General features: G+C 46.5%; 2 protein-coding genes across 6 annotated transcripts in view; one reads left to right on the forward strand and one right to left on the reverse strand.

Annotated features, from left to right (window-relative positions):
* The first annotated feature begins 4,876 nt into the window (after positions 1 to 4,876).
* On the forward strand, positions 4,877 to 11,160 carry AIFM2 (apoptosis inducing factor mitochondria associated 2). Its single transcript, XM_056350784.1, has 8 exons — positions 4,877 to 5,071; positions 5,954 to 6,069; positions 7,466 to 7,585; positions 8,000 to 8,092; positions 8,407 to 8,515; positions 8,724 to 8,876; positions 9,640 to 9,840; positions 10,708 to 11,160. The coding sequence occupies exons 1-8, from the start codon at positions 4,897 to 4,899 to the stop codon at positions 10,860 to 10,862; spliced, it is 1,122 nt and encodes a 373-aa protein (XP_056206759.1). The 5' UTR covers positions 4,877 to 4,896; the 3' UTR covers positions 10,863 to 11,160.
* An 848-nt stretch (positions 11,161 to 12,008) lies between these two features.
* LOC130154609 (core histone macro-H2A.2) overlaps positions 12,009 to 20,417 on the reverse strand; it is a 28,612-nt gene continuing 20,203 nt past the window's right edge. For all 5 annotated transcript variants that reach the window (XM_056350789.1, XM_056350787.1, XM_056350788.1 and 2 more), the window contains 4 exons: positions 19,004 to 19,103; positions 17,983 to 18,072; positions 15,800 to 15,974; positions 12,009 to 12,240 (listed from right to left, as the gene is read on the reverse strand). In XM_056350789.1, coding sequence (XP_056206764.1) covers positions 12,075 to 12,240; positions 15,800 to 15,974; positions 17,983 to 18,072; positions 19,004 to 19,103 — 531 coding nt within the window. In that variant the 3' untranslated portion in view covers positions 12,009 to 12,074. The remainder of the gene's footprint in view (positions 12,241 to 15,799; positions 15,975 to 17,982; positions 18,073 to 19,003; positions 19,104 to 20,417) is intronic.

Raw genomic sequence — 20,417 nt, forward strand, 5'->3', positions numbered from 1 at the left:
TCCATGTTGTCCCATAAGAGAAACGTACCACGAAGCCACTGAGCCGCAGGCTCCACTGCCAGAGGAAAAGCCTTGCCCAAGATGTCTGTGCAATCCCTGTAGCCAGCCGGCTAAGCTGGATAAAGCTGTTGGAGCCCCTCGTTGCACCTGCCTGGATCACAGCACAAGGGATGAATTCCCACAAAATGGCATTTCCATGAAGTTCCTAATGGGCGCCACGCGCTTGGCTCTGGAGGGGTAGGGGAGATTTGCACCATGTAAAAACAAAGGCGGTTGTTGGGACTTGTTTGAGCAGGGTTTTCCTCCGAGGGGAAGGAGAGCCCTGGCACTGCCCGTGCGCACCCTGTGCTGGGGCCTGCCATGAAACTGGCCACGCTTTGGTTCCCCAAAGCCTGCGCTGAGGTGAGCCTCTTGAGAGCCCTAATTTGTAGGTGCCTGAAGACGGGTGAGATGAACTCTGTCACAAGAGCATGCTGAGCCTGGCGAAGTCGTCCTGCATGTGGCAGGAGGTTAGGTGGGAAATGAGATTTTCACAGTGCCCTGCTGCATTGCACAGGGGGAGAGGAGATGGGGAGCACCTTGGCACGGAGCCCGCTTCAATCCCAGGAACAAGGAGAACAGCACTGTGGCATTGCTCGGGGACAAGGCAGACCCCTGCCACCGGTTCCCCACAGCTCTCCTTTTGGATACAAAGTTCCACAGAATCACAGAGACTATTGCTTTTCACCTTTGGGGTTTTCCTGAATCCCTTTTCCACGTGGGATCTGCAACCAGCTGGCACATACAGATGCATTGCCTATAGATACACGTGACTGGCTGGTCCAGCCTAACCGAAATAAGGTGACTTTGGTGCTGTGGTTTGTGGGAAGCAGCCAGCAGCTGGGCTTCTCAAGCTGATGTCACTGTAAGGTTTGCTGTGGAGAGAATAAATAAAATGGGACCTTCTTGACTTCTGCTAAAAGTAAATTTTATTCATAAGGTCTAAAATAGACACTATCGATGTTTAAAAGTAGACAGGAACTGGTCTGAATTGGTTTTTCCAGGAATTCTTTGCCTTGGACTGACCTGATTCCACCCCAGCCGTGGCAGAGGTCCCCGAGGTGTGCAGGGGTGACCAGATCACCTGAACAAAAATGGGGAGCCCCAGGACAAGTGTGAAGACAGGCAATGCGGTTTGTCCAGTGGAGAGCAATCCCTTACCTCACCCCTGGAAGACACAAAAATACCCTTTCCCTGAAGCGCAGCCTTGAGCCGTGCATCTGGAAGGCTGCAGCGCTGCTGCTGCCACGGGGGCTGTCGCAGGATGATGTGCAGGCAACGTCTGCGGGCAGAGAGAATGTGGTGCATGAGGCTGCTGATACAGAAGAGGACGAGAGCGCTTGTCCTCGGGTTCTGCGGAGATAGCTGCTAGCCAAGACACACAGTAACAGTCTCCTTGGGAGCGATTACTGCACAGCAAGCTTGATGACATTTGTTGTCGAGTTCTGAATCATCTCTTTATTTTAAGTTTGCGAGCGACGTTTTCCCCTCCCGCATTGAGACCAGGAAGAGCTGCAGCTGGGACAAGTCTCCTTTGGCTTTACGGGAGTGACATTGCCAGTGGGGGGACAAACAGGACCCCACCAGCAGCTCAGACCTGCCCGGGAGGGATAGGGCCTTCGGGCCAGCCCGGGAAGGAGAGCAGCTCTCTGGCAGAGGAGTGAAGGGGGGGACATTAACGCTTTTCCAGCCTGTTGACAGCTACTGCAAAGCTGAGGAGGCTAAGCCGCCCTGAGATGCTCATGGTGGGCAGGACAGCTTACAGGGGGCTCAGGCAAGTGCAGAGCAGCGGTGCTTGTGGCATCCTAAGGTCTTCCCATGCATCACCGTTGTACCCATGCTTTGATTAATCAGACTCAGAGGGATGTCTATTAGCTCTGGCTGATGTTGGATTAAACCTGATGAGGGAAGGATACAGACAGATACATACCCATGCTGCCTGCGTGGCGCCTCAGAGCGGCAGAGCTGGGGCAGGAGCATCCCGCAGAGCCCCTTCCCCACATCTCTTCCTTCCCACTGGACCCCTGCCATCCCACAGGGAGCGTATGGTCCACAGGACAGCTGTGATGAAGAGGCCAGGGAGCCTGGAAGAAGCCAGAGCAGGCTGACTGCTGCCCCCAGCCTCCTCACGGAATAGATCACCAGCAGAAGACAAAACCCTCTCTTGAAGCTGACCAGCTTTTACTGCAGCCATCTGCTTGCAGCCAGCTGGAGAAATGTCATCAAAACAACATATTTCCCAGTGTTGAGCGCGCACCAGCAGAAAGCTCTCTCTGACCACAGTTTTGAGTATTTTAAGTTTCTTCCTGTTTACCTGAAGTTGGATGCGAGGTTTTCACAAAGGCTCCTTTTACCCCCTGTTTGCTTTGGGCATGCTTTTCACCACTGACCTTGTCTTGCTTGTGAGCATCTCCAGCTCGCTGGCCCAGAAGCTTTTAACCTGATTTTTTGAAAGGTGACCCTGATCTTCTGGTGTACGATGGAATTCACCCAACAATAGCCCTCATTGCCTAGGAGCAAGCTGTGGAGGGCAGTCCTCGCCAGTGACTTTGTCTTAATTTGAACACAACCAAATCCACCGCTGGCAACGCCTTGGGACCCTTTGCCTTTTTCTTGGAGGCAGGATAAAGACATTTGTCTTGTAAACAGCAGATTTAGGGCAGGAACAGAATCTTTTTCTTTGTGCCAGTCTGGTACGAATACACCTGAAGGGAGAAAACACTACATGATTGGGGAAAATAGGCAGGTACTCTTGGAGTAATTGAGTTCTCCAAGCAGTGGGTATGTGCTGTAAAATATATGCAAATGCCTGACATGAAAAAACAAAAACTGCCTCTGTAAAAGCCAGAGCTGGGCACAAAGGTGCAGGGGAAGGGGGAGAGGGCAGTAGCATGTGGGAAGTGGCAATTCATCCTCAGTTTCCCCATCTTCTAGGACTGGGCCTTTGATCCAGCTTTGCTCCAGTGGGATGAAATGCCAGGGAAGTTATGCAGGTAAGGACAACCCTGCCAGGAGGGGGATGGGTTCACACACGTGGGGCGTGAAGCAAGCCAGCCTACGTAATTTGAGGGGAGTTTAAAAATCAGGGTTTGATTGCTGAGTTCATCCCTGCAGAAATGGAGGCGAGTTTGGGTTTTTACAATTTTTGCATTGAATTACTCTTTCCCAAAGCTGGCCAATGCCAGGCTATCGTAGCAGCCTCCTCAGGATCAGTCCCATGCAGGTACCTGGAGAGAGAACAGGGAGCAGACAGACCTGGAGCACTGTTACCCTGGGGACACTTCCCAGCCTCTGGACGTTTGTAGCTCCTGGATTTCCTGGCTGGAAAACACAGGCGTCTCTGTGTTTAGCAGCTCTGGAGGATTTATATTTTCTGGATTGATCAAAATTATTTTTCCCCCAATGAAAATTCTAGCATCCTCCAGCTGAGTCCTGTGTAACAAAAAGCACAAACCTGCCGTCAGCTTATTTCAGCAGAGGCCGTGGGCTTTCCTACCACGGACCTGCCTCCACTCCCAGCCTTATCACCGGCTGTTCCGTCCTTCTGCCCCCAGCTTTCTGCCAGGCTGCAGAGTGTGCGGTGCAGAACGTCTCGTTTGCAACCCCTTTGTCACCCTTCTCGAGCCCCTGAGCATCTGGTGCCGCATGCAGGGCTTGGACACTCGTGTCCTCCGTACCAGGTCCCCACGGCTGAGCTGGCGGCACCCTCTGGCGGCAGCCCTGAGCCCAGTGCTCCTCCTGGAAAAGATGCCGAATCCTTCATCATCTCCCACCCACGCGGTTGGGGGAGCGTTGCTCGGGTCCCCGCTGGGAGGGCCCAAAAGATGCCGATTCCTTCATCATCTCCCACCCAGGCGGTTGGGGGAGCGTTGCTCGGGTCCCCGCTGGGAGGGGGGTGTTTGCTGGAGGAAGGAGGAGGAGCAGAGGGAGCCCTCAAACCACGGCGGGGAGGGGAGCGCGGGGGCAGCCCTGCCGGCTCTCGGCAGCGCGCTGTGCGCAGCAGCTATATTTATCCACGTGGCCGGCAGCTATATTTATCTGGAATGCCACAGGAGCCAGAAGTCTTCAGGGCAGTTTCAGCGCTGTGGAAGAACACAATTTGGATGTCCTTTTTACTATAAACCTTCTCTGCTCCCCTTCTCCAGGGGTCTTGGCCACCTCCCCGGCCCTTCCCTGCTCCTCCTTACATCCCACTGTCTCCACCACGGTGGTGCTGGGCTCGTCACCCTCGCACAGCCCTCTCCGGGCTCCCTCTCCCGCCGCCCCTTGGAGCAGACACATCTTCCCTTCTCCCTCCAAGGGAGTGCTTTGCCTTGCTGAGGGGAGCGGGCCATCCCCGGGCTGCCTTACTCAGGCAGCCCACAGCCCCCCACCCACCGGGCTGGGGGCGTTTTGCTCGGGACCCCCTGGGAAGGGGGCTTCGGCTCGGGGCCGGAGGAGCGAGGGGCGGAGGGAGCCTTCAAGCCATCACGGGAGGGCGTGCGCGGGGGCCTTAAAGCTTAAACCGCCAGCCCTTCGCGGGGAAGATCCCGGCGGTGCCCTTCTCACGTGGAGCGTGTATGGGAGCGGACGTGGAGAAGGTGGCAGCTCCGCGCTCGGGACTCCGGCGCTCCCCCGGGCGGGCCGGCCGCCCCGGCGGGAGGCAGCGCCCCGCCGCCCCGCAAGGCCGAGGCCCGCAGGCCGCGCTCCCGCCCGGCGCCGCCCAGCCCCGCCGGCAGCCTGGCTCCTCCCGCCGCGGGGAGGCGGGCGGCGGGGCGGGCGTGCCCCCGCAGCGGGCCCGCCCCCGGCTCCCGGCGGGGCTGCACCGGGCGCGCCCCGCACCGCTCCGCACCGCGGCGGGGCAGGCAGCGCCGCGCCATGGGGTCCCGCCTGTCCGTGGACGGCTCCGTGCGGGTGGTGGTGGTCGGGGGCGGCTTCGGGGGCACGGCGGCCGCCAGCCTGCTCAAGGCCTGGGCCATCCCCTTCGTGCTGGTGGACGCCGGAGATGCTTTCCACCACAACGTGGCCGCGCTCCGCGCCGCCGTGCAGAGCGGTAAGGCACGGCCCTGGCCCCGCGTGGTCCCGGCGGGCCAGCTCAGCCCCACCGCTGGCTGCGGCGGCTCGGGGGTGCGCGGGGAGGACGGAGGGATGGGGTACTGCAAGTGCCTCCTCCGCCCCGGTGATGCTGAACGACTTGGTGTTTTCCGTCTGGAAAACAAATACTTGGCTCTGCGAGGACCTGCGGACCGCCTGCGTTAGGCGAACTGCATGTCCGCTGGGAAAACTGAGCAAAAACTACTGGAACGGGCCTTCTTTTTTTAAACTTCGAGTTTAGAAGGTGACTAAGCTAAAACCGGCGGCAGCTGGAACGGGTGAATAATGTCTGTGTCTAGCACTTGAAATGTCGAGCAGCTCAGCAGCGAGGCCCTGGGTGATAAAATTGTCAGCGAGCTGCTCAGGCTTGTCTGGGATCTCGCTCGGGAGACCGGGCTAACCCCATTACTCCTGTCACTGGGGATTTAGGTGGAAAATCTCACGTTCAAGGCTGGGAGCAACCATCAAAAGGATGTCGAAAGCTCTGTCTAAGAGGCAGATAACATGACAAAAAGCCTCTGACGTCCTGCTTGAAATGCTCAGGACCACAGTGCAGCACTTACTGGCAAACCAGTACAGGAAATTCTGTATGGGGAGCAGAGACAAAGCAACCTAGCCGAGGGTGTCACCCGGCCTCTGAGGAGCTGGTCTTGTCACCAAATTCGAGGCAAAGGTCCTGGAGCTCGTTGCTTGGCAGAGATACTGCACAGCAGAGGCCGAGCCTGTGGTCCCAGGTGCATACAGTCCTTTTGTCTGAGCAAGGATGGCGTGAGGGGAGAAGGGAAGAGGGGTTCATTAGCCTCCACAGAGATCTCCTCCCTGTTGTCTCCTCTTACCACAGGATTTGCCAAGAAGACATTCATCTCCTACTCTGTCACCTTTGGGGAGAGCTTCCGCCAAGGCAAGGTTGTTGGCATAGACCCTGGAAGGCAACAAGTCTTGCTCAGTGATGGCGAGGTAGGTGATGCAATAACTTGCAATCAGTAACTTGGCTGCCTTATGGCATCACCTGCTAATGTGCAAGAGCCAGCCTTCAGCAGGGTGTGTTGCGAGTCTCTCCTCTGCAGGGTTGCTCTTCAGCTATGTCACGGCTGTGAGAACGCAGTACTCCAAATGTAGGCTCTGTTGGTTTTGACTGGTGACATCTGGTTGGAGAAATGACTTGGAATTTAGTTTTCAGACTGCTGTCAGCTTGGAGTCCTCTGGAGGGAAAGAGCGAGATGAGCAGGACCACAGGGCACCTCCAGAAACTGTGCCTCTGAGCAGGAAGAGGAGTGTAGCTTCTTATCTGCCGGGGAGGGGGTGTGCGTGTGCAGGACACAATCCTGCTCCGGGAAAAACAAACAGAACTTTTGCCCTCGAGTGGGACGAGAGCTGGGAATGCTGTTCGGTTGTGGCAAACATCCCAGTGTCTCCTACAGTATAGGTCAGCTGAGCACGTGAACCCTGACCGATCCAATACCCCTGGGCTGAGAGTTCACATGCACAACAGGGTTCCCGTTCTCATGTAATCCTCTGCTTGGCTGAAACGCCTGACCCCAAACACGCCAATGCCCAAGCCCTCTGGAAGGGCACTGATTGCATTCTCTAGGTTTCTCTCACCTGTGGGCAGATACACAAATGCTCGTGCTTAATACTGGCCCTGTAAGTCTAGGGGGTAGCGAGGAATGAAACCAGGCAGAGAAGCAGCCCCCCAGGCATCTAAAACCAAGAGGCAATGTGGAGAAAGACTGTAGCATTTACTCATCCTGAAGAGCCCAGCAACAAGAGACCATCTTTCCCTGCACACGCTAAATGGCACCTCCCTTCTAGCCAAGTGGCCTAGAGCTATGTTGGGATGTGGGCGAGCGGTAAATACCACACCCCATCTAGTGCTCAGATAAGCTTTTATTCTTAGAGGTGGATTTAGAGCTCAACCATTAACCCTGGAGCTCAGATCCTTATCAGATTGCAGGAAGAAATATGGGCAGCAGCTCCGATAACTTTTCAGCCAGAGCATCTCAGCTCTGTTCCGATGAGGGTGAAGGACAGAAGCTAGTCTCTGGAGCCAGCTGTGTTGGCAGCTTCTGACATAAATACCAAGTTATTTCCTATAACTTTATGGCAATTTTATTAAAGCTCAGCTTACCTGAAGAACGACGCTTCTCTCAGACCCTGAGGAAGGCAGTTACTTGGCGTCACCTGTACCAGGTCTCTTCCCAAAGTCACTTTCTGACAGTGGCAAGTACTTTCCTGGTTATTGGTGAGGGCTGGAGGAGAGGGAATGGGCGAATAGTACCTATGAGGTAAGAACTGTGTGCTAGGCTCTGTTTTTAAGAGGCCTAACATCCTGCTCCACCTTCTGCCTTCCCAGGAGCTACACTACTCCCATCTCATTCTTGCAACAGGCAGCGATGGGCCATTCCCTGGGAAGTTCAACAAAGACATTGACATGGAAAGTGCCATCCAGACCTATGAAGACATGGTTAAAGAGGTGAGGAATCAACTTACTTCCTAGGAAGTGTTGCCTGCCTTTGTTCAGCTTCCCTGTCCCAGACACCACTATGGGTATCTGGAGTCATCCATGTCTAAGAACAAGAGGCTACACGATGCCTGCAGGGACAGACCAGGACAAGGAACATGTGCTAGCTTGTCTGGCGTTGAGCATGCCCCAGGAGATCAGCTGTTTGCACAAGGGGAAACCTGAAATGCTGAATGGTCTTGCAGCATACACATGAAGAGCGCACGGGGTTCTCATTTTTTTTGTTTCCTTTTAATGAACTAGGTGGTTTATTGCTGTAGGGCGGGTGCTGTACCTCAGAAAGGTCTGTTCACAGAGTGGCTGTAGGTATCTGGCTTCCTGCACTTAACAGTTCTCTTGTAACACAAGTTTCCTCTTTACTTCAAGATTGAGAAATCTGAGCGCATACTGGTAGTGGGAGGTGGTGCTGCTGGAGTCGAGATGGCTGCTGAGATCAAAACAGAGTACCCAGCCAAAGAGGTAGTAGCATATTGGTTACAATTAACTTCATCCTTGTTTCTGAGACCATTCTTCTGTGATGGTCCTGCTGGATCCTACAGATCACTGTAAATCAGGAGTTTCCAGGCAACGGCAGCCTTCACCCCTACTGCCTCCTCTTCTGAGAGCACCCTGTAGCCCATCCCCAGCAATTACTGGCACTAGATGCCTTTCACTGGCTCACTTTCCCTGGGCGTTCAGTGGGGTGGAAGGAAGCTAGCTATAGCTGCTCCTGCCTGGATGCGGCGAGTCCTGTCCCATTCCTGTGTCCCCGTTTGCTGTTTTGTCCCCAACAGGTCACCCTCATTCACTCAAAAATTGCACTAGCTGATGTGGAGCTGCTAGATAGCGTCCGTCAGGAGGTGAAAGAGATTCTCCTCAGAAAAGGAGTGCGGCTCTTATTAAGTACGTACTTAACAATGTCTCTGAAGGTCAAGACTCTGACGCTCTATAAACTGCTCTTCCTTTATCCAGAGCATTTCCTTCTCACATCCTCTTTCTGACTTTAACTAAGCATGGCTCCCTCGAATTCCCGTTTCTCTAGATACATCTGGGCTGGCTGGGAGCAGCAGCCTAGTAAAGGTTTGTGACCCGAGGTGTTCTCTTGCAACAGGTGAAAGGGTCAGTGATGTGGAAAATCTCACACTAAACCAGTTCCAGAAGGACATGGTAGTAAGGACAGAAAAAGGCACCGAGGTGGTTGCCGACATGGTGGTCCTATGCACAGGCATAAAGATTAACTCTTCAGCATATGCTGCTGCATTTGGTAAGTGAAAAAAACCACGCTGGGTGGGGAGAAGCAACAGAGTTCTTCAACGTCTTGTACTTGAGTACTGTGAAGTTAGGAATCAACCTCATACAACCTGCAGTGGTTATTCCATGATACAGCAAATGCTCCAACATCACATTAAATACTTAACTGCGATATGTGACCTTCAGAAGCTTACAGACCATAGATTAAGTGGCCAACAGTCTTCTCCAGCTTCTGCTAATACCTCCAAGGAACCTTAGTGTCCTAGTTCAGCATGAGGCAGGTGACACATAGATGCTGATGGTAACTCCTGCTGTCAAGGCCAGCATTTCATTCTAGATACAAGCTTTCTGAGTGCTGCGCAAAAATAGGCCCAGCACCTTCAGCGTTTTCGCTGACCTATCACTGTCACAGGGCGTTCAGCCAGTCAGTTATTTGGTGATACATTTTCAATCCTCTCACAGCTCAGTTTCAGTTATGGCACTACAAATATGGAGCAGTATGACCATTATACAGTCTCTTTCTCACGCTATGTATGTGAGCTCTAAATGTTTCTCAATGTTTCTACTGCAATACCAAAGGATGAGTCATTGCATGAGACTGCAATAATTAACTACAGCAAGGCAAAAAGCATTTCTTCCCTGACATGTAGCAAAGATGGCGAAACCCCAACTCCTCACTTCACGTCAATATGTTTGATAACATCATCAGCATTTTGGGGTCTCAGGCCACAATAAGCAACATGCTCCTTCTAAAAACTTACTGTTTGGAAAAACAGGGGACAAAATGGCAAGTAACAGCGCTTTGAAAGTTAACAAGCACCTCCAGCTGGAAGGTTATGAGAACATCTATGCCATTGGGGACTGTGCAGATCTGAAAGAACCAAAGATGGCCTACCACGCTGGGCTCCATGCCAACATTGCAGTGACAAATATCATCAACAGCCTGACACATAAGCCTCTTAAAACCTACGAACCAGGTAAGGTAATCTACCACCTGGCCTTAGCTGTTGGGCTGCTTTTCTGCAGGGCACAGCTGTTAAACACCTACACATCAGAACCTGCATGGGACACTGATTAGAGGTGAAGGAACTCACAGCTGGGGGTGACTATAAGCTTATAGCTCAGGCTTCATCCTAGTTCTTGCCAAAGATGCTGTAGACATTAGTTACCTGTGTCAGTCTACAGATGTAACGTGTCCTTTCTTCACTAATGTCTTCCTGATATATCTACTTGTGGGTGTCTGCTACTCATGAAACTTGCTTCTTTTTCTTTAAATTGCTTACTGTCCAATTGATTCTAGGAACAAGATGACTTGACTTTCTCCTCCTTTCTCCCCTTAAACTATACCACAAGCACAAACTGAACAATATAGTCTCAAAAATCTAGCGAGGTGATGGGTCTCATTAATAAACAATTGATGTAAGTGCTTGCCATAACTATGTTGAAAGCTGTTCCACATGGATGGAGGGTATCTGGACAGCAATTTGGCTTTTAAAGGCTGCCCTGATTATTTACGTTTCTTTTTACATAAATTGTTGTTTACCTCTTGGACTCCCTCTTGGGAGGAGAGAATCATTCTACACCATGCGCACAGACAGCCCAATCCTTCAGCATTCCTATTACTGAAAGAGGTAGAGCAGATGACAGAGAGAGCTGTGAGTAGTTCTCCTTGGGTCTGCTTCTTTGTCATTCAGCACATGGGTCCTGTGCTTAGCTTGTGTGGGTATGAGCCAGGGAGGGGTGGGAAGGGAGGGATTTTGGAGGAAGTACAACACCTGCATGTAGTAAGGTTTCATACTTAGCTTTAAAACGGCTTAACTTAAACCTCTACATCTTCTTTCCAGGGTCACTAACATTCCTGCTTTCAATGGGTAGGAACGATGGTGTAGGACAGGTGAATGGTTTCTATGTGGGACATCTCTTGGTGACCATTGCTAAGAGCCGGGACCTGTTTGTCTCCAAGAGCTGGAAGACAATGGGACAGACAATGCCCTCTTAAGAGGGTATCAGCAATAAACCAGCAAGGAATACAGCAATTGGAAGAGGGTGAGGGTGCACTTATATTGCTTGGACAGACCACTACTGTCTCCTGCAGCACCTCCTAAAACCACCTGTCCACATGCTGCTTTAAAGGTTGCCTTGCTGTAAAGGGGAAGGAAGCACCTTCCAAATGAAGCGCACAGAAGTTCTCATGATAAAAACCAGGGGAGGTATATTTCTTTACTTCCCTGTTCTAGCTCTGAGCAAGAAACTTGGTTTATCTTGATTAGTAACAATAAACACTGTAGTTTTCAAAATCTCTGTGGTTTGTTTGTTATGTAGTTTTTCCCTGGATTTCTCTCCTCTTGCTCTTCTAAATACTACCTGCCTCTTACAGATCTGCAATCTGCTCTGCAGCATGCAGGAGGAATGGCTAAAGCCTTGAAGAGGCTATGGTAACCTGGAACTCAACAGAATATAATGCAGCTTTGTGTCAGCATCTCCACAGCAGCTTTAATTATGTCACATAGCTCTATGCTTCAGCCAGAAGAGCTGGTTAGTTGTGTGCTAAGTGTGATACAGCAAGCACTTATTTACAGATGCTGCTGTTTTGTTGTTTTTTTTAAGGTGAGAGATTCCCAGAGCAAAAGTAGGTTTATAACAATAACCACACTTGACACATCTTTTTCTTTTTTCTTATAAAACAAACAAAATCACCATGAAATATTCCCAGTAATTACAGAGATTATTGTGAGTTAAAAGCAAAACAAGCTCCTCATGCATCACTTCTAAAATCCTTTTCCCCTCTCTGTGGGCTGGAGGCAGAAGTTTACCCTCAAGGGAGGGGAAAAGGGAGCAGAACACTTTTAAGAGCTTTCTTTAAAGTGTGTGTGTGTGTATGTGTGTGTGTATGAAAAATTTATCACTACAAATCTAAAATGAGGTTACTCTTTAAAAACTTCTAAACTAAAGTAACAAGGGACACTAAAACTCCTGAAAAGAAATGGTAACTCAGTTATTTAAGGTGATATAAATGGCTAGAGGATGCTGATAGCATGAAGAAATCGGACTAAACCCTTCTCATCTCTAGTCACAGCTCTTCATCAAGTCACAACACATCACACTACTACCACTCCCCCGCCTCATCACATTGAAAAAATAAAACCCACCTCTAATGTTTTTAATGCTACTCAAGTTTGTTGAAAAATAAAGTTTCATTTGGCTGCCATTGCTACTTAGTGTCTAGCTTGGCCATCTCTTGCACATAGATGCCAATACTTTCACTGTCGAAGAGCAGAAAGTAAATGTTCTTCAAGGACGAAGAGCTGGTGCCGTCAAAATGGGTGGAAATAGCTCTTAGAGTGACCTGGGCTGCCGTCTGTTTTGGGAAGCAGTTTCTACGTGGTAGGGGAAGAAAACAGAACAAGTGAGTGTCAGCCAACTGTGCAAGCATTATGCACACATGATGCTGAAAGGAACAAGCTGTAACTGCTGTACCACAACTACAGGCTGCTGTTAGGACACTGCCAGTAGCAGTTTTGCAATATGTAAATCCCAGAAGCAAACCCCATGGCTTTGATAGCAATATTCATCTGCTGTTCTATTAAGTTTCCTTGCTGGCATAGTTACTGTTTTCATCTGCTTCTACTTTTCATAACCACACGAAGTTTTTTAACACTCTGTCTTAGAATTAAAGTTTTCCATGCCATGCTGGGCAGGCTAAAAAGTTCAAGCAATGATTATTTTTTTAGTTGAAAATGGAAAAATAATAAATATAAATACATCAACTACTTCGCTGATGTCCTCACTCCATCATTAAAAATACTTCACTTGAGACATCAGTGAAAATAATTGAAATTACAACCCCAGTCCAAATTAAGGCCAAGATACATTCATTCATTCATTTTGATGGCGACATTCTCTAACCTACAATCCGAAAAGCTAAAAGCTACCAGTCTTTACAGTAAGTGGACTTTTCAACTGTGTTGACATCTCTTAGGGCACCTGGCCCACATCCTTGAGATTCCAGTTTCTCAGCAGCAGCATTTTTTCCTTCTTAATCATTCCCATACTCCTTTTTTCAAGTCACAAAACCATTCAGCTGCAACAGAGCTCCTTCACCCTCATCTCTGTACTACAAGGGAACTGGCTGAGAGCACACTGCAAAGAGCACAGTTGCTACGAAGGTCAGCTGCTTTGCACCTCTGTTTATGTGAAAATACAACTGCTTTAATACTGGACATAATTTCAAGAACTGTTTTACAGTTTGACCTTGATACCTATCTAATGAAATACTCTGCCTTGCAGTATGCTCATGCTTAGGAAGGTCTCCACATTGTTCTACTTGTCTAACACTAAACAGATTCCTTAACCTAGAAAGTATCCCCTCCTGAAGAAGACACATGCATCTCTGCCAATGACATCTGGAGGGAAAGACACTCTCCTGCATTCCCTGCTGGATTTTCTCTGCTGCCTGACAACGCTTGTAATAGTTCTGCTCATTTTGCACGACACCGAAGAGTGTCAACGCAGTGCTTGCCACATGAGAATGTAGGAAGCCACATACCCTGGAGAGTACGGATGAGACTTTACTGGGACACACTGAATTGTCTGAAGGTGAGTTAAGACCCAGCTGGGGTTTCAGACGGGTCTTTGGGCATAACTCTGCTGGCTGCTCTTGAGTTTAATGCCTCCTATTTAGATTCTACCGCATGATAATGCTCCAGAGGAAGTCAGATCCATGCAAAAAAACATTGGCCAGTACAACCTAGCTCATGTCCTTCCTCTGAGGCAGGATTATATATAAGTTTTCTGCTTCTGAAAAAAATTTTCTCGCCTGAAAATCTTCAGTGATGGGGCTACATCAGAATACACAGATAAGCCATCCCAGTGCCCAACAATCCTTACATTTGAAAACCCACTGTATTTCTTTTAATAGCATCCAGAGCTGCCTTTGCAATGCTTTTTCTTCCCCTGCTCCCCCGTCCCGATAGCACTGCGATGTGCATGCATTTTTGTTTCCCTTTCTAAGTTTAGTACTACTCACTTCTCCTTACTCAATTTTATGTAAGTGATTTCAGAGTACTTATATTTATATTAGAAACCACCCAAAAAACAACTTGAAAACTAGTCATCAACAACTGCTGTACCCATATCCACTGTAATCCAAATGATTACTAGCAAACAGATTTTCCTACTTCTAGTCCTCGGACAGCATTTGCAGCAACTCAACTAATACGCCTTTCTGGCAGCAAACTATCGATAAGGTTTTTTTCAAAATGTTTTTCAGTTAATTTATAGCTGCTTCACAGCACAAGTAATTTCACTTGAACTGCACTTCTTTACTTTTTAATGACAAGATCATTGAGGTGAAAAGCCCTGGCACAACTGAGATATCCCACCTATTATTACTTTGTATCAGTTACTGTAAATAGTCTCAAAGATGGGACAGATGAAACATGAAAATCCACAGAACTGATACAGCTTAATCCCTGATCTACCCAAACCCCCCAGCATTTATTGTCCAGACATGTAGGTGGATTAAAATGATAGTAAAACCATGATGTCTTATTTGCAAAACTGCCTTTTTTCAGACAACTTTGAGATCCTTTGGTAAATAAAAGTGTAAACCAACAGCACCTGGTAAGACTTACCCTATATTCTGGAGGTAATTGCAAGAGCAACAGAGAGTGAAATGGAACTAAGCAGCAGAAAGATCTGCACTAAGAGTAATGCTCCAAGACTGGATTATTCTTAGATAATGCTCATTGGAGACATAAGGTCTATAGAGACTATTTCTACTAGCATTAAAAGCTACAGTTCATTTTTGAGAGATGAACTTTGTAAAGCAATTTATCATGTTTTCTTTTGACTGAACAATATAAACAAAAAAAATATCTATGTATAAAGGAAGAAAAATAATTAAAAATTGCACCGCCCCTCTATTTATTCTTTTGTCCTGATCCATAAAAATATTATTTTGTTTTGAAAAGTGTCTGTGTAAAAATGGCATTTTAACCTCCTGTGTATTCAGTGATGTGTGGCAACTTCACTGATCAAAATACAGTTTTACTTTCATTTTATTCACTACCAGGACAACACAACCAGACTGTACTATTTACTCTACTCTTTGGGCATTACTAACAAAATCATTAGTTACATTTCAAATTAAATGTAAGTGTGTGAATTCCAACATGAAAGAACAACTACTACAGTTAGGAGGTCTTGCGTAACATTTCTTGTGATCAGAGATCAAGCAAGATTAACAAACTGTGGTTTGGTTTAAAAAAAAGCAAAAAAAAAGATAAATAGTTTGGATTTCTTAGTCAAGCACATTTTATTTGCTAGTTATTAACTAAGAAATGTGTAGTTTCATGGCTGGTTTCATAGTTCCCTTTATAAAGCAGAACTATATTTGAGAAACACTGATTTTCTTTTGAAAGAAGACATTCTGTTTGACTACTCTGTTTAATATATATTTTTGGGATGACTTAAGTGAACACCCCACATTTATCTGGCTCAGGTTACATCACTGTTACTTGCCTTCAGTATTACACTGGTATAATCTTACTAGTACAAATGTAGCTTTAGGAAGATTTACCACAGCAAAATGAAGTGACATAAAAACTGAGGTGGTGCAGGCCCATAGTAGAAGAATCAAAATTACTGCCTAGCAATAGTAAACACAGCAAGTCCATTCAGCTCTCCTGTGGGTTAGTTAATTTCTCTATATAAAGGCTTTCTGGTCATTGCATGTAAACACTGCACTTCAAGCTCCTTAAAGCTGGAGAAGCACAGTGTCAGATGGCACCTGCCACAGCCATCTCTGGAGGCAAGGTCAGCCTCCTTTGTGCCACAGACCGGGGGGTAACCTCTCTACCACAGCAGCAGCTCTCTGACAGCTAACTACACCACTGCCACCCGATACAGAATCCTCCCATGCAGGAGGAGTCATACCTGCCACTGGGAAATGGGGGAAAAGCCACGGACTTCAATTTCTTGTCTTCTGCGGCTGTTAAGCAGTTCTTTATAGTCTCTTCAAGCTGCTCTTCACACTTGTCTGAGCCCCACTGTGGGATGTGACAGTGGATGACAAACTTCGCCGCTAGGCCGCTAGACTGAGTAAGTGCAGCTAACAGAAACAAAAATACAACATTTAGTTTTGAATAGAAACCACCCTGAAACGACCTCTCAATCCAACGTACTTTCTCGATTACATTACCTCTCCAAAGAAATACATTAGGAACTAAAATACACCACAATGGCTAACTCGCAGTCGTAACCTGTCTCATCATTACTTTTGTGATCAATTATTATTTCTTTGGAGACCAAAGAACCTGGGGCTTATTTGGTTAACATACAGCTATTCAATAATATTTTTTAGCCTTCTCATTCAGCATGGCCTCTGGATTTGTCTTATGCAAAGTATCAAAACCTTGTCTGAACACAGTATCATTAAACCCCCAATAGACGTTTCTGCAGTGCTGCCACAGCCTTATTTGAATGCTCTGCACAAATATCCTGCATCATCATTACAGGTCTGGAGTTTTAGGGAGTAATATTTAGACGCACTTCACAGCTGGGTAACTTCAGATGACACTAAAAGTCTCCGTCAGTTATGTCCAATCAGGAATCTCAGATGAATTTTTCAGAAAACCTAATATTTCTCCAGGACCTGCAGAGTCTACAGCGTGGCATCAGTTTGTTTTTGTTGCAAGAGTGACCGTTAGCACTTCTAGAAATCTAGGTCTTGGGAATCTCAGGTTAAACACCTTGAAATTAGCTATGCAATTAAAGCCCCAAAATGAAAAATCTGGATTTATTCACTTGTCTACCATTGCAGAGGAATTCTGTTGCAGACACAAAGGAATTCCATCTAATGTTTCACTGTGCTACTTAAATTTAAACCAGAGAAACATCAGGCCTTTAACCACAGGGAGCAAATTGACTGAAAACATAGGTATCCTGTAAGCAGCACTTGAATTCAAGCCCATTAGGCTGGAGCTTAAGTGTTTGCAGTAGACCTCCAGTGATTAACAACCATCTATTATCGCTTGCCTCAAACTGGCAGAAGGGGCAATTTCAAACACAGCACCACAACACAAATGCTTGAGAACATACATTTTCCTATCTATTAAACTAAGATTATCTTCTTTCCTGGGACTGCCTTAGTAGCATAAAGTGAGTCTATTTTCTAGTTAGGTAGTGGTGCTGACAGAGAAAAGTAGTTTAGTTTGATGTTATGGCATATACTTTTGATTCAATGCAAAAGTGAAGCAAAATAATTGTACAAAAGTTTCCGTGCCAGCTGAGATTATAAAATTAGGCTATTCATTTAGGAAGTTTCCAAAACTAGACTACTTAAATAATTTAGTTTCTTGAGTGTTGAGATACTAAGCCAAATAAGGCACTAGGAAATATATTGTAACTCTCTCCATCCGCCCTCCAGCCACCTTCAACTCCTATACATTGGTTTCATTTGTCCATAAAGGCAGGCATGATCTCAAGTCCCAAACTATTAACTGCTACAGATGTATTAAGCATCTGAAGGGAGCTCTTCTGTAATTTGTATTTCTATAATGCAGCCATAGTGCCTGGGAAAAGAGCAGCAACTGCTCTTCCAAAAAGCATGCCGGTTCTAAAGATTGTATCACATCTTTGTTTGTGTTCAAAGTAAGGTGATTGTTTGGATGGTACTGTTCATCAAATATGCATAAAGCAGAATAATTTATAAACTGCCACTGTTCTTATACCTCATATGTTTGAGAGTTGTTTCTGATTATTACTAAGGAATGCAGTGCAAATGGGACAGGAAAGATGGCACATAGGTGGCAGCACAAGTTCTCCTTAATTTTTGGACTCCCACAGACAGAAATCACCAAACATAAATTAATTGGCCTGCTGTAACTTGTGGTGGCACCTAGATGCCCAAAGACAGAGTGTGCATAGCATACAGGTGTCTTATTCTTCCTTCCTGCCCCGGGCTCCCACTAAGCAGGCTGTCTGTATCAGCAGTAGCTTCAAACAAGAAACAGAAAGATTTACATCACATAAGCAATATCAAGAAAAGAGCAAAATGTCCAGAGAAAAGAACATATTGAATGATCTGTTTCCAAAAGAGAATGTAGTATCCTTTTTACCTTCAGCAACTTCCAAAGGTCCTTGAGATTTGCGAAGCTCTTTCACTGTTTCTAAAAACTCTTTCCCTCCAGCCTTTTCCAATGCCTTGCCTGCAAGGACACAGAGCAAAAGGCCTTGGCTTCAAAGTATCACAGTGAAAAAACACCTCTACATTATTTCAAACAACAACATTGCACACATATTATCCTGTTTCCCTCTATCAGCAGCAGCTGATGTTTATGTTTACCACACTATCCAGTCACAGATAAAGTTTACTTTTCACTGACTTTGAAAACCCCTGTATGTTATTACTGGAAATTACTTTCATACAATTACCTGTAAGAATGCTATCCTACTCTGACTTATGGCTAAAATAGTGAAGAGTGGGATTTTCAGGACTCAAGATCTTCAGCCTCCAAAATAACTCAACATACAAACCCTCCTACTTTCTGAAATAAACACAGCTGAGATGGCAGTGGAAGTCTTAATGACTAACTGTATAAAACAATGAACCGAAAGCCTGCTGCTAGGTTCTGTGCCTCTCTATACAACTGTCTGCACAGCTTTTTTACCTCCCTCTTGCTTCAATTTCTGCATTTGTAGACCAACAGTAATAATATTTCCTTATTTCACATGAGCAGTATAAGGCTTGTACATGAGTATTTCTAAAGTATGTAAAATCCTACAATGAAAAGCATACTTAGAAGTGCAATTCATATATAATTTTGTCACAAATTTCAGAGGCAGATGTAAAAACAATCCAACAAAGACCGCAATAACGATTATTTACACCTTCGAGGCTCATGTGCTTCAACAAATTATCTGTTTTGATTGTCGTAAGGCATCATTAAAAAAAGATAAATTAGTCATTAGCCTGTTATACCTAGTCAAATCCAGCCTGATTTTCAGAAGTGTTGTAAGTGATATTTTATGGCCTGGGGAAGATTCAGATGAAACAGGATGGGATCTCAGCAGGCAGTTAGTAGACCAGCTACTGTTCCAACTCTAGATCTGTTTTTTCTGCGCGTAGCAGAGCCTCACCTATTTCCTCCTTAAGGTCTATTTCAGCAGTTGTAGGGTGAACGATGCCTTCTACTTTCATGGAGCCAATATGGCTGATGTCACTCTGTGTCAGAGAAAGCTGTAAAAATAATGAGGGAGTAGGAAAAAAAAATAGTAATCCAAGTGCAAAATCACTTTCATACGAAAAAATTAAAATCAAAGAAGGCTGGATTCAGTCTTTCAGAGATCTGTAATTCTATTGTGTCCAATATGTGCATTTCTGATTTTTAGCCTTTAATTTGTATACCACTCAGATTATTTTGTGATATGCCTATAGCTTGGAAGCTTGCTCCAGAGGAAGTTAGTGCCAGAAAATCCATGTTCTAGCATCACACTTTGAAAAGGCTGACTTTGGAAATGCTTCTATTTAAAGACAAAAATACTAAAATTAAAAAGCTTTTCTCCTGTACTTGCCCTCAGCAAACTACTGTAGGGGGCTGAGAAGAAGGGCTAAACACTATCCTGACTACAAAGGCTTCACAACCCAAGTAATTAATTACCCTTGCAGTTCCTGGCATAAATAAAATAAGGAATGTTTTACCCACCCACATATCCAGATATAGGAACTGCCCAAAACCTGATGTCTTAAGGTGCTCAGAAAAGGCTGTCCCCCAGATCTCACAGCCTTATCTCTTTGGGCAACAACAGAGGACAGAAATCCTACAATAAAAAGACTTTACAGTTGCTGAACATGTGCCCAGCACACCTCACTTCTTCCAAGGTACACTGTATAAGCACTGCCCATTTTAGAGAAGAAAGTGCACAGATTCTGGAGGAACTGAGGACAGGGATGGACTCTAATAGAGGAGATCCAAGTTTCATTTACCTAGCCAGATTACTGATTTTAGCAATCTTTTCGATCTAGTATGTGTCTGGCCCATTCTGGACCACTGCTTTAGCAAAAATGGGATAAAGCAGACTGAACTCTTAAGCACTGCTTCATACAACAGGGTACACCATCAGTACGAGGGGCTTACAGATGCAGTTTCAGGAAGAACACTTTTTCTAGACAAAGGTACTATTGGAAATAATAATAATAATAATAACAACAACAACAAATAATCTTGACTATATCTCCACAGTTAAATCTGTGAGGAAAAACTCCAGATTCCCTCAGAGGGTCCAAAAATTAAGGCAGGCAAAAACATCTTCCTCTTGATGAGTATAGGGGTGGGAAAAAAAAAAACCCCAACCAAAAAAAGGGACAGATGGTTGGCTGGACACCAAAGACAGGAGGGTGTTTTTTGGTGGCACAGTTTTGTATTCCGGCCAGGCAAGGTGTCACAGTCCGTGCTGAGGTGGAGAACTAGGCATGCCCTGCAGCTCTGGTGAGGTCCTCAGTTTGCACTGTGAGAGAGCAGTGCCCCACAGCCCACTTTCAGATAGAGCACCC

The sequence above is a fragment of the Falco biarmicus genome, chromosome 9 (genome assembly GCF_023638135.1).
Source record: "Falco biarmicus isolate bFalBia1 chromosome 9, bFalBia1.pri, whole genome shotgun sequence".
In the NCBI taxonomy this organism is placed as follows: Eukaryota; Metazoa; Chordata; class Aves; order Falconiformes; family Falconidae; genus Falco; species Falco biarmicus.